At 44.6% G+C, this 13,542-nt stretch overlaps 1 protein-coding gene and 1 pseudogene across 1 annotated transcript in view; one reads left to right on the top strand and one right to left on the bottom strand.

The window, feature by feature from the left end:
* The window catches only part of LOC149336871 (uncharacterized), a 47,977-nt gene extending 38,989 nt beyond the window's left edge, over window positions 1-8,988 (bottom strand). The window contains exons 1-3 of the mRNA XM_089553627.1: window positions 8,968-8,988; window positions 8,428-8,478; window positions 968-1,293 (exon numbers count right to left, since the gene is read on the bottom strand). Of these exons, the coding sequence (XP_089409753.1) occupies window positions 968-1,293; window positions 8,428-8,478; window positions 8,968-8,988 (398 nt within the window). The remainder of the gene's footprint in view (window positions 1-967; window positions 1,294-8,427; window positions 8,479-8,967) is intronic.
* A 508-nt stretch (window positions 8,989-9,496) lies between these two features.
* On the top strand, window positions 9,497-13,523 carry LOC149336870 (uncharacterized; annotated as a pseudogene).
* The last annotated feature ends 19 nt before the right edge of the window (window positions 13,524-13,542 follow it).

Genomic DNA, 13,542 nt, shown 5'->3' with positions numbered 1-13,542 from the left:
TCACCAAGAAATAAAATGTAAAATGGCAAAGCAAAAACTCTTCAAAGACGCATAAAGAAAAATCTGTCAGCAAGTGCTGCAGCTTCATTTTCACCAGTAAAGTACAAGCAGCATATGATAGGAAACATTGAAGCATTCCCTCGTTCCATGAGATGCAATGTATAGAGTGCAGTGCAAATTAATAATGAGACGGCAGCGACCATCATGAATTTCCACCAAAATACCTACAAATAAATACAATGTGTCATTTCAAGACAGGGATCACAGCCAAACAGCCAAAAGAAATGTGCCAGAGCCATATTTCCTGCAAAAATTGTTGTATGCTACAAAAAACAAAGATGAACCTCCCTCCCATCTGATTTTAGAAAGGGAACCATTTTGAATGAAGCAAGCATTCCAAGAATATACTGTGCACAGTCTGCCCAATTTTTCAGAAATGGTTTGTTAACTACTCTTTACCTTACAAGCAAACAAGAGGCAAGAAACATGCTGCTTGAGATATTTTCAAATCAAAACAAAAAATTAATACGCTGTAAACACACCTAATAGTGTTGTTCTCATTTCAGGTGCAGAATAGCAAATTACTTTGGAGTCAGTTACCTTAAAATTTTGTAACCGCTCATACTTTCCTACAAATATTACAACATGTATCAGATAGTGTCAACATAATGTCAAAATATCCTTCTGGATCATTTCAATCAAAACATCAGGACGAAATTGGGAGACTTTTACAACGCACAATGGCTCACAATAACTTCTCCAATAAATGCTCGCAGAACACCCTGTAACATATTTCAATAGCAGATGCCTTTAGATGAATAAACTGCGCACCAAGAGAACTTCAGACACAGCCTCAACGAAAACTTACTTGCTAAAAAAAAAATACTACACATTTGCCCTCTTGTGAGATCGCACATGGTGACGTAGGCTCGCTTTGCACGGAAAGACTTCGGGACATAGATGGCACTCGAACAGCTTCTCGCCTGTGTGGACGCGGAGGTGTTTTCTCAGGTGGCACTTTTGTGTGAAGCATTTGCCACAGTGATCACAGTGGTACGGCTTCTCGCCTGTGTGGATGCGAAAATGCTCTGTCAGATTGCTCTTGACTGAGAAGCTCTTGGCACAGTGAATACACTGGTATGGCTTCTCGCCCGTGTGGATACGGATGTGCCTCACAAGGTGGTCTGAAGTAGTGAACGCCTTGCTGCAATGGCCGCCTAGGAAAGGACGCTCTCCAGTATGGGTTCTCTGGTGTCTCTTGAGAAGATGGTTATGCACTGTAGCATAGCCACACTGGGGGCACAAAAAGCACTTTTCGCATCCTTGCGAATTTTGTTGTGGAGATGAGGTGCAGCTAGCAAAGAAACAATGCATGAACGTTTTTATATATAAAGGGTATGCCTCAATGCATTGATAACAGCTGGCCTATGTCGCTAGGTTAGTTAATGAATGGTGAGGTTGCTCAAACTCAAGCTGACCAGATCTTGTCATGATCGAAGAACCAATCCTTGCTTAAGACTATGCATGCCTAAAATATAAGCTGTTCTCTTTTAGACTAGACCCATATTTCATATCATGAGGACAGCTAATCACGAGCACATGACTCAAAAAACACTGTTGCTTTCGTAGCTGAGCTGAGCGGAGCATAAACTACAAACATTACATCCCATTGCATGACTTTATCTGTGTATGTCATGACTTGTTACAAAGAGAGAAGCACACGTTTATCGCTTGCTAGCTCACAGGCATTGACCTGCTCACAGTGCAAGGTTGCAGGGTAGCACTTCCCCTGAATCACACCACAACAAACAAGAATCCGCAGAAAACTACTGAACTCTCAGCTGCTGCTGTCGTTCATGCACTCTGTGACGCAGCTTTTCCAGCCATGTCACCACCGCACGTGAAAAACAACAAACAAAAAAGGTGTGAGGCATAAATTAAAGTGAGAACTATAACAAAGCAGAAATTTGAGACTGTAAATATGGAATAGTTTTAACGGTCATAGCAATTGAAAACATGCATAGATGCCAACCACATCAGTAACAACGGTATTACTATATTAATATAGTTACATAAGGTTTCATACACAATAATATATAACAGCAGGAGTTTTCAGTGGCAGAGTTTCATCTTCCAAACGAATACCTAAAATAACGCAAAGTCACGGCATACACGAAGATACTAAACAGTGGAAGCCACACAGAGATTGACAAGGGCCTTTAGAGAGATCAGACACAGCGATACCAACTATTATCTACAGTATAAGACCCCAAGCACAGCAAATAAAAAAAAACAGACATAAGAAGAGCAGGAACTGAACATCACTATTTCACTGTCAGCAATCTAAAACCAATGCAATACTCGTTAAAATAAACACACCTTCTCCCGTCTTGTGCAACAGATTTAAAACCCAGAAACCTGGTTATTTAGCCACCTGGGAAGAATATCTGAGCATCCATGTTGTTCAAGCTTGATAAGCATTTGGGAGGCACAGAGCACATTGATGTGTATGCTGTATAAACTCCATCAGGTGCCAAACCGTCTGCTGCCAGCATCATTTCCACAAAACATCATGTCAAGCATGTTACCTTTCTGAGTAGATTTACACCTTAGAGGGCATACTTCCTGGCTGGGAAAAGTAGAACTTTGATGAGACCAGCTAAGCGTCATAAAATTATCATCAAAATAAATGACGTTGTAATCTGGCATCACCATTTCAAAAGCAAGAAGTTGTGTTTATCATGGTTCTAAGTACAATAGTGAATAATCATTGTTGCGTAATATAACAAAAAGTGCTTGTGACTTTTTCCTTTGAGCATTCCCTACATTATGAAAAACAGCAAGCACAAGTAGAAACATCATACAATCACAACGTCAAACAGGGTCATGCGTAACACAAGCCTGTAGATGCATTTATAGAATCTCTGTTGTGGCTTCCAATCTGTGTTAGAATCATGAAGTAATGAATGCTGTTGCTGTTTGAATCAATGCTATCTATCATAACACCACACTCGCTAGTTCCAGGACCATGACTACCACACGTTATGTAATCTTGTCTGGACTTAAGCTAACTATGCACTGCCAACACCAGGCCAACTATGTCTTGCCTGAGCATAAAAAATTCATTTCGTGCATCCAGATAAGTACAGCACATTGACATAAATATTTTAACACATTCAAGCAAATTCCTCAAACTGGATGATATACAGAAAAGGAATGGTCACAGCATCAACTGCATATTCTGTTTACACATGAGTGCACTCACTCAGAAGAAGGATGGGTCCACATGATGTGCAGCCTCTGCTGAAAGTTGTACTGAGAGAAACCTCAGCGCAGACACCTGCAATGGTTAGAGGCACTCTGCTAGAAGTCAAAACGTGAAAGTCGAACAGTGCGGACTTGTGCCCCATCAGTTTAGAAAAATTCAAGGCAAAAGAAATAAGTGAAGGCGTAAGCTTGTGTCTGAAGAAGATCAGCAGGTATTTCGGCCAAGTGCAGGTCCAATGGGATTGAACAGTCGCGCTCGAAATGGGAAAGGACGTTACACATAAAATTACAGATTAACATATTTCCCATATGCACCAACAAGCTCAAAAAGCCACGCAGATTGGATTGGCAAGGGTGTCCAGTGCAGATGTTTTTTTGTGTTTCAAGACAACAAAAACTTCTTGTTGTTTCTTGTAATGTTTCAACGGTTCTTTCAATGATGTTGTAGAGAGGGCTGTCTACTTTTTCAAGTCATATGTGTTGCCTTGTAACTGAATGACAATTAGTGTCCACCATTTATTCATTTTCACTATGCCCATGGTTGACGATAAAGAGTTTGTGTTCACACATTTCAAACTTTGCTGGTACAGAGACCACGAAAATTCAACTTGCACGCTTAGTGTCATGCTGTTTGCTGCACAGTTACTGGTATAAAGAAATACCCAGCTATTCCAAATGGGTAACACATTTGGAGGGACTGACACACAGAAGAAAGAGTGTTTACAGAATATTTTATAATATGTGAGGACATTATGGTGTGCCCAAGCCTGCCCGATTTTTAAAAGGAAGTTTTAAAGAAGAAAAAGTCCTTTCAACTTTGTAAGTTGGTGTTTTCTTTTGTGGTTGGTGATCTTTTTCAGATGTTCCTGGGAGAGGGTGTGTGGGTCCCTGGCTGGATACTGGCCAGCTCGAATTTGGCAAATCAGGAAATCTGGAGGTTAACGATGAGCCTTGAACAGCAAAGCAAACTATGGAAAGAAAATGTGATACGCAGTATCGCTCTCTGTCTGCAAACGCCTTACTGAGCTGTACGTCGTAAACTGCGCGCTCAGTCCCGACCTCTTTTCAACCTCCTCTGTAGGTCAATGCCTCTGCTCACGCGGCTGGAGTGGTCTCTCTTCGAAGAGCGCAGATTGCCAGAGTAATATTAAGAAACAGGATAACTGCAGCTGGCGCAGGGCAAGGGATAACTAGGTCAGCAGCAGAGACTTTCTTCAGCAGTAGACATAGGCTGATTATAATCTGTAGCTTTTGTGCAGTGAGAAGGTTTGAAAATATGTAGCGGAAACATATTTTTATACCTTGTATTGTTCATGGTTGCATATAGTGAAGTTGGATTAGCCTTAGAACTTTGTCCAAACTGTGAAAATTGGATTGTGCGTAAGACGCGAAAGTTTGGTGTAGTTACAGGATTTCTGTGTGAAATGCTTCGGCAATGTTCCAGTTTCTCTACAACTTCAATTTCCTTATCAATAAAGATGGAGGCATGAGGCAATTGAGGCAAGCATTCAAACTGTGCTAAGCTTAGTTCTCAGGGATAGTCTTGGCATAAAAAGAAAAGACCAGCTGCTGACAGTCTAAGGCATCAACCCTTTTCTGCGCCCCTTATTATCCGGATTTATAAGAAAAAACTCATATTTTGCGCTCTGTGCTCTGGAAGCCCACCAGGATGCATGGAGGTGCACGCAAGGCAGGCTTCCGAAAAGTGGCAAAACCACGTTGCCAGGCGCGGCTTTGAAAGGTGAGTGAGTGGTGTAAGAGAGTCAGTAATTCATTTATAAATTTGTTCCAGTAAGAACAGTAGCCGTTTACCCGCTTGCTCGCACATGCGGCCGCTTTCCCGTACTAGCAGCTGCAAAAGAAAACTTTTAGTAACCTCTGGAGCGTGCACTGCGCCAGAATCCGAAACCGTCGAACTGTTACCTGCTCTGTTTGCTCCTGCTTTTTCGGGCCGCATGCGAGGGCACTCTTTGATCACCTTGCATCTCTGTCTGCCTCTTAGTGATGGCTTTGTGACCGTATCCTTCCGCGTTTATTTCTTTGAGCTGCGCACGCGTTGTCATGCCATCTCGTGGGAAGCTAGACACAACATGCGTTTGAGGCGGGCACCGGAGAGAAAGTGGGAGGGAGGTATTTGTTGATATATATTTGGAGTCCACTTTCTATTGGCTAATGAGGCACACGATTTGCAAGGTTGACATATCGTATACAATGTGGGTTAAGAACTTAGTAGAGTTTCTTTGGACAAGTTCGGAAAATCTACGTGTAATCTGCACGCCCCTTTCTTGAAGCCTTAATTCAAGGGAAAAAAGGGCGAAATTTACACAAGTAAATATCCTAAATTTCCTCAAATAAAAGGGAGTACCTTGCGAACCACACCCATTCTGCACTTAGCTTTTAGCTTTGTGTGTTTTTTGCTGCAGCCAGCAGAAATGAAGCAAAAGCTATAGAAAACGAAGAGAATGTGAACAGGGCACCAACAAACTAGTGGTGATCCCATACATCCACAGTTTTCCGTAGTGCTTAAATGGCTGCCAGCAAGCCTGGCGCACTGGCAAGCTAAACGGGCACCACATTTTATCAAAAAAATATTGCATTATGGATGATGCAAGCTTTAAACTAACAAGCTGCTTAGTACAAACTGCTGCAATTACCCACCTAAATTGTAAACTTCTTTTTCACTGTAGGGTCTAATGCCAATCACACCTTGTGTACTCTACTGTGGCGAGTCCATTGAAGACGCAGACTACTTTTACCTCGTCGTGGAACGCAAGGGCCCGTTTTCCACGTGCAATGCAGAAGGGGGACTAATTGTTTTGCTTTGAGCGTACTGGCTTTTCAACTTGTGTTATTCAAGTGACGCATTTAACACGTAGTTGTCCTGGAGCACCTGTACCTAAAGATGCACTTGACAACACTCCAAACAGTTGTCAAGAAGTTTAAACAAAATTGTATCAAAGCGTTCAGTGGTAAATGCTGACTTCCAAGAAGCTTATTGCAAGAAACAGAAACCAAGTTCTAGCTTCTTTGGCATCATATAAGAGGGTCAGCCAACTCAGTTGTTTGGTGTTAATAAATTTTTGTGAGTTCTACAGATGCCTTGTCTCAGTGACACTTTTTATAGCTGTTTTCTAAACTCAGCACTACATCCATTTCTGCACAGTGGCTGAGGAACTTGGTATAAAGCGTAAGCAGAGTAGCATCTTCAAGCATGCTTTTGGGGTGCAAGCTTGGAAAGTGTTTTACGTTTCTGTACACATATCAAAATTCACTCCATGTGGTTCTGTGAGAAACATTCTTCATATTCACCCATTTTTACAATCCAGTAAGCAGGATGTTGCTGCAAGCCGACTTGGGAGTAAGATGTGGAGGATGTCCGATTATGTTCTTGCCTGTGAAATGAAAGTAGGTTGCCGCATTTTCCACTTAAACGGTTCTGTAATGTGTGCTTTTGTTTTCATTTTTAAATCTGCAACACTTCACAGTTGCAATTTTTTCGTCGGCAGGAGTCGTGGGCCAAAGTGTCACCGGCACTGCCTCTAACAGGACGAAAGCTGATCCAAAACCTCCGTTGGACTCAATGAAGCTCAAAACCTTCAGTGATATGTGTGCAGCAGCATTGCTCTTGTATTAAAGAACTGCTCAACTGGATATACCATGCGTTCTCAACCTAGCTAGCATAGCTGCACTCGGAGCACAGGAACCTCTTTTTGCCTTTGAGCGACGTTTGCTGCGAAGACGAGCTGCAGCTACTCTTAGCTGTGGCCGAACCTGCACAATGAAAATGACCTTGTTTTTTTAAGATACAAAGTGCGTGCCTCAATGCACTGACAATGGCTGGCCCAAGTGCGGAGATGAGTAACTGAATGGTAAACATTCTCTAATTCAATCTGAGCACAAGCGGCACATTTAAGTGAGCCTAAGATTAAGACAACCTTGGCTCCACTCAGTGATGTGTTGTTTGTAAGGTGGCAGGCATTTTTTTGTTACTGATACAGCCACCTAAGTCCACCATCGCAGAATTTCTACCAGAGTGTAAAATCGCAAGAAAAGCACCGAGAGCTTCTAAAAGTTGGAAGAAACAAAAAGATCATCCAGTCACAGCAGGTTAACATAAGAATGGCCATTAGAGAAAGTTTGCTTTGATGCGAGTTTCTTCACATCAAGAAACTGGGAAAGGGAAAGTACTGCGTCATTTCCTCAAAAACCAATTGAACATTTTTTACACCACCACAATGGCTTTGTCAAAAGCACTTCTTTGGCTTCAGATGCAACACCTTCAAGTTCTGATTCTTGGAAAGTCGCTAACATCGAGCCGTGCATCGATGACTGCAAGTATGCACAAGCTCTGCAGTGTCGGGGCAAAGTGCAATACATGAAGATTCGTCAGCCGCCCGGTCTGTCTATCCTCCTGGTTAAGTACCGGACCAAAGCCACCAATAACACTCTTTCACCAGGAGTAGAGCAGCTGCGGAAGCTCCTCGCCGATGGGCCTGAGCCACGTGCTGTGTATTCCCTTTTTTTTTATTAAGGAAGGGAGAGTGCATCTCCCACGAACGCCATTGTTTACTCGAGCCTGTGTTTTTCGTTGCCTGTGTGCCCTCCTTTATGTTTGTATGTGTGTTTCCTATGTATGTGTGCGCCATGGGGGCCGTAGAGGCCGGAACAGTGCGTGGACAGTCCTTATTTTCAGCACTGGTGACTGGCCCGGGATCGGGTTTTGTCAGCAGTGCCTGTGAGGCGAGTTTGGGCACGAAACGGCCTGGTCAAGGAAAAACGGCCGGGCCCCTCTCGGCAAGACAGTGGCCTCTTCGATGGCAAAAAAGAGATGTCTGTGTCGTGTTCCATCCGACCACTCTTTGTGTATTTGTACTGTAAAGTTAGTACAGGTTTCCTTGCTTGTTTGTTAATGAATGTGTTCCTGTGTCTTCAACGTCTCTTCAATATTCACCGTCGCAAGATTCGAGTCTCACATTCCAACACCAAGTGGCCTTACTACGGTCCAGCACGACGTCTAGGGGTCGTACTTGTGCATGTCTGCAAAGTAACCGGCCTACAGCGCACTGCACCCTCGGAAAATGTAAGGCTCTTCATTGTACACAAAGCCTGCACACCCTCTCCGACCCACAGGGGGACGACTTTGTATTTGGGCGCACCCACTTCGAGACGGTCGTTTTCATCGCAGAAGCCACCGTCGAAAGGAGGGCTTACCTGGACAACACCCCACACATATATGCAGGTCCCAATGAAAGACGCGCTGTGGAAGGTATACCTTCCACAGCGCGCATTAAAGCGCACTAAAGGGAAATATCAAACTAGGCAAGACAAATAGATTACTCCCAGGAAACATGTGACATAGTTCCTTCAGTTCTCACAAAACTGATCCAGCTTTTTAAACTTGTATTTGTTAACAGTGATTCTGCTTTCAGGCGGAAACAATCAATTTGCGTGTGAAGGCTGAAATAGGCAACGGGGTCGTCGTGGAGGATATGAGTTGATGCAGCTCAACATGTGCCATGGCAGATGCAGAAAAAAAAAAATGATGGTCGGTTTAGCTCGGCTAAGCACGGAATATTGTGCACTAGCATTGTTTGTTCACGCTCAAAGCCGCAAGCACGTGGCTGTATAGCCGATTTAGCAGGGCTAAGCCAATTACGTATTAGATATGCTCGCACTGTGAAGCTATTGTTCTCACTTCACCTCCCACCCACCCAACTCCATGCCCCCTGCACTCAGAAAGATTCATATTTTCACGGAACCAAGGAAGGAGCCACCGTTCGCCAGCAGCGTTAACAGAACCAGCTCTCAGGGCGAGTGAGCCAACTCTCACGTCTTTGTCTTCTGATGCCACCTGGTGGCAATATATTGCGGGGTAGGCGCAACGATGTGCCTCTGCCCCGGCAGGTGATGTTCCGGCTTGTGCGATTGGCAGAGGTTGAGAGGTTGCCAATCGCAGCCCAGCCCACTTGCTTGGCCAGCCCTGGTTGCAAGAGGCTACACGCATGCAGTGGCGAACTCCGGGGTGGTAGGCCAGAAGCACTACACTGAAAGTTAAAAGAGGCACTGAAGGGAAATATCAAACCATGCAGAACTGATAGATTGCTCCCAGGGTATGTGTGAGATAGTTTCTTTGGTTCTCACAAAACTGATTGAGCTCATTAAACTTTATTAGTTACAGGTGCTTATGTTTATGTATAGGCACAATAGAGCTTGACGCCTTCTGGCAAAAATGCCTGCAGCCTCACCCAACATGAGGCTTGACTGTGCCAGGAGCGGAGAAGACCAAATCCAGAGAGTGAGCAGCTGTGCTGCCGACTCAGAATTACACACAAAGGAAGAAGAGAGCAAGACCTCTGCCAAATGCCAGTTCTTGTGGCACTTGTAAAGTACCCATACTTGGCAGATGTGGACTTGGAGAGTGCTTGATAATCGTGCTTTTATACAGTCTTTATGCTGTGTCTTTAGTTTGTTTATTGTGCTCTTTTATGGCGTGTTCAATAGCAGCCACTGCTTGCAAATGTTCAAAACATGTCTTGGCCACCTCTGAGGGCCTGAACTGTCTCTGCCATGAAGAATTTAACTAGTTGCAAGAGCAGCCGAACAATCACATCTGGCAAACAGGCGTAGCCTGTCAAATAAAAACAAAAGCACCCCAAAACTCAGTGCCCAGCAGCACACTCTTAGCGGTAGCACATCAAGGTTGCTTTCACTGGCTGTTGCACAAAGAAAGCTCCAAACAAACAAAGCATGCTCAGGGATACACAAGAGGATTTGACCATTACAAGTTGGTGCTGCCTGGCTGGATACTGGCCAGCTCGAATTTGGCAAATCAGGAAATCTAGAGGTTAATGATGAGGCTTGAAGAGCAAAGCAAAGTATGGAAAGAAAGTACTATATGTAGTATCGCTCTCTGTCTGCGAACGCCTTACTGAGCTGTATGTTGTCAACTACGCGCTCAGTCCCCGACCTCTTTTCAACCTCCTCTGTAGATCAATGCCTCTGCTCACCCGGCTGGAGTGGTCTCTCTTCGAAGAGCGCAGATTGCCAGAGTAATATTAAGAAACAGGATAACTGCAGCTGGTGCAGATTGCTGAGAGATTGCTCCCAGGGAATATGTGAGATAGTTTCTTTGGTCCTCACAAAACTGATTCAGCTCATTAAACTTCATTAGTTAAAGGTGCTTCTGTTTTCAGGCTGAAACAATATCACATTGTGTGTGCAGGTCGACATAGGTGGCGGCGTCCTTGTAGAAGAAAGTGTGCTCCAACAGCTAAATATGTGTATTGGTGGACCGAGAAAATTTGCAAGGGCGCTTTTGCGGCAGAATTTCGCCTTCATCGAAATTCAGCCCCGCAGCCAGGATCGAACCTGCGTTAGATTGTAACTACTGTTGTTCTTTTTATCTGTCATTACAGCTGCGTTTTGGTATGGCAAATACGACCGACGTGACCGAGAGCAGTCTGCGGGTTTGGGCCAATCTCTCAAAGCGGGCGGAAAATCTCTTCTCGGAATGGCAGTCATTGGTGACGGAAAGACTGGTAATGAATATTGTTTACAAAATGACCCTTTACCTTTCAGGCCATTCATGCCAAAGAAGCACCGCTAAAAAATTGTTGGGGCTTTATCTATGGTACAGCGCGGGCAATTTGCCGGCCGTCGAGAAATCAGAAAGTTTATTTTAGTGGACACAAGAGAGTCCATGCCCTCAAATATCAGGCCATTATGTGACCGAATGGCATCATCTACCAGTTAGACGGCTCATATCTAGGCAGCAAACATGATGCCAGTGAGTGCGAAAACAGCGGGGTAAGCCCCAACAAGTGTTGCATGTGTGAAAAGCTGCTCCTTCTGCGCCTGCGACTTGGAGACATGTGGTTTGTGCTAATCTTGTACTGTGGTCTTCATGTCCCGTTCCAGGTAACTCTGGGAACAGCAACGTGTATACAAAGCTGAAAACACTGGTCCAAGGCCGAAGCTATTGCATATATGGGGACCCTGCATACCCACTGCGGCCTCTTCTCTTAAAGCCTTATGGGGGTGCCCACATAACCCCACAGCAACGCGCTTTTAACAAAGCCATGAGCTCTGTGAGACAGGCAGTTGAGTGGGGATTTGGGAAAATAGTAGGCTTATTTGCATTTGTCGACTATAAAAAGAATCAGAAGATCTACCGCCAAAATGTGCCAAGAATCTTCAAAGCCAGCGCTCTTCTCACCAGTTGCCACACCTGCTTATACAATGCACAGGTGGCACAGTACTTTGGCCTCAAGCCACCATCCCTTGAAGTATACCTCACACCTCGTTTTACCTAGCTCGAACATGGAAACATTTGAAATTACCAAAGTCATCATTACAACTAGTATGCTTATAATACTTGTCCGCTGAACATCTGTATTTGTAACCTGTGAATAAACGCGCCTTCGAATTTACCTTCAGTGCTAGCCTGTTCTCATGGATGGCCAATTAGATGCTGCTGTTACCCGCTTTGACAGCCACAAGAAAGCTCGTGAATGACCAACACTTAATTGTTTATTCTCCCGACGTCAAAGGGGTGAGAGACATTGTTTATTGACGCACAGGTAACACACAGGCAAAGGGATGGTTCTTCAGCAATTTTCAACAGAAACACTTTGCATGTGAAGAGTGACCACACAGTTGAGGTGCATGTCTTTGGCAGGCCAATTGATTGTGCTGCTGTTGGTGTAAGTTCGTTTGCCACGTCGCCATCTGATATCGAAGTCATGCTGAAAACTATTGATAGCCTTAACATGTGCCGGGGAGGGCCGAGTTTGAAGGGCTTCCCGAGTGTGCATCCAGAGTGTGCTTCGGTAGACTACCAGTAGAGCTGGAGACACAAGTGCCTACTACTGCCTGGAGGAGCCATATGTCATCACTGCAGCGGTCTCGCTGACACCCTGAGGTAGCACACCGACCGGCAAGCTGCGAGAGTGTAAGAGGAGCAACCATGGAAACACATCAAGCTTTCCGTGCAGCCTTCCCAGCAGGAAAAGCTCAAAGCTTTGCGCCGGGGAAAGTCACTGCTCCAGCAGTCACGAGCGCGACTTACTAAGCGCAACAAACTGTTGATCAAGCAGATACAGGACACCAGGACAGAGCTAACAAAATTGCAGGAGGAAGACTCCAGGCACTGGATATGCCACCAGCGCAGCTGCTTTTGTTAGAGGAATGCATTTCAGCTGCCAAGAGCACAACGAAAAGAAACCAGCGATACACAGACGACTGAATTCTCTTGTGTCTCCTTCTACACATACACAGCCCTGCTACGTACTCTTTTTTTGCAAAGCAATGACATTTTGCCTTTGCCATTTCGATGAGTTTTGATTAGGCTCCAAGAAAACTCCTTTGCATCGTCAAGGAACGCTGATAATGGATGAAATTCAAGTGAGGAAAGAAATGGCTGTAAACTCAAAAACGATGACCTACGCTGGTCTCGTCGATTATGGGGAGAGAGAGAAAATCAAAGCAGTGAGCCGGTGGACCACGGTCTTGTTTTTGCTTTTTCACCTTTCAGAAAAAATTATTTACAGCCGGTGGCTGTGTTTGCATCGAAAGGGTGAACAAAGGAAACGCTCCTTGCTCAGCTCTTGATTCAGTGTATTGTACATTTAAAGAAAGCTGGCTTGTCTGTCGACGGAGTTGTGTGCAACAGCGCTTCCACGAACCGTGCGATGTGGAAAAAGCTCGGCATCAGTGGCATACAGGGACAAGTGGTTAACTCCTTTGAGCACCCAACGGACACATCAAGAAAGGTATACGTTTTTTCCGACGCACCCCATCTCTTCCAAGTGCATTAGGAACCGTATGCACAACAAGAAAGTTCTCAAAAAAGGTGGCCACTTTATTAGATGGTTGTGCTACGACGCAGTGTTTGTTGCCGACAGCAAGAACATTGGTGCGCTTCGAGTCTTCCCCAAGCTTACTTACAATCATGTAAACCCATCGCACATGCTGAAGACGAGGGTAAAGCTGGCCACACAACTTTCCAGCAACTCTGTTGCCAAAGGAATCATGCTTTATGCACGCAGAGGTGCGCCAAGGTTGGCTGATGCGTAACCGACAGCTAAATTTACACTTTTTTTTTTAACGACCTGTTCGACACTCTAAACCACCAGTACCCTGCAGAGGGCATTCAACTAGGCAGCAGAGATTTCACTACTCTCCAAACTGCATCTGAATGGCTCAACACATGGTAACAACAGGCTGTAAACGGTGACACTCCAAAGAACTCTTTTTGACCCAGTCGACTGCCGAAGG

The sequence above is a fragment of the Amblyomma mixtum genome, chromosome 7 (assembly GCF_055824585.1).
Source record: "Amblyomma mixtum isolate Tamu chromosome 7, ASM5582458v1, whole genome shotgun sequence".
Classification (NCBI taxonomy): Eukaryota; Metazoa; Arthropoda; class Arachnida; order Ixodida; family Ixodidae; genus Amblyomma; species Amblyomma mixtum.
This window is presented reverse-complemented; position numbering and strand designations above follow the sequence as displayed.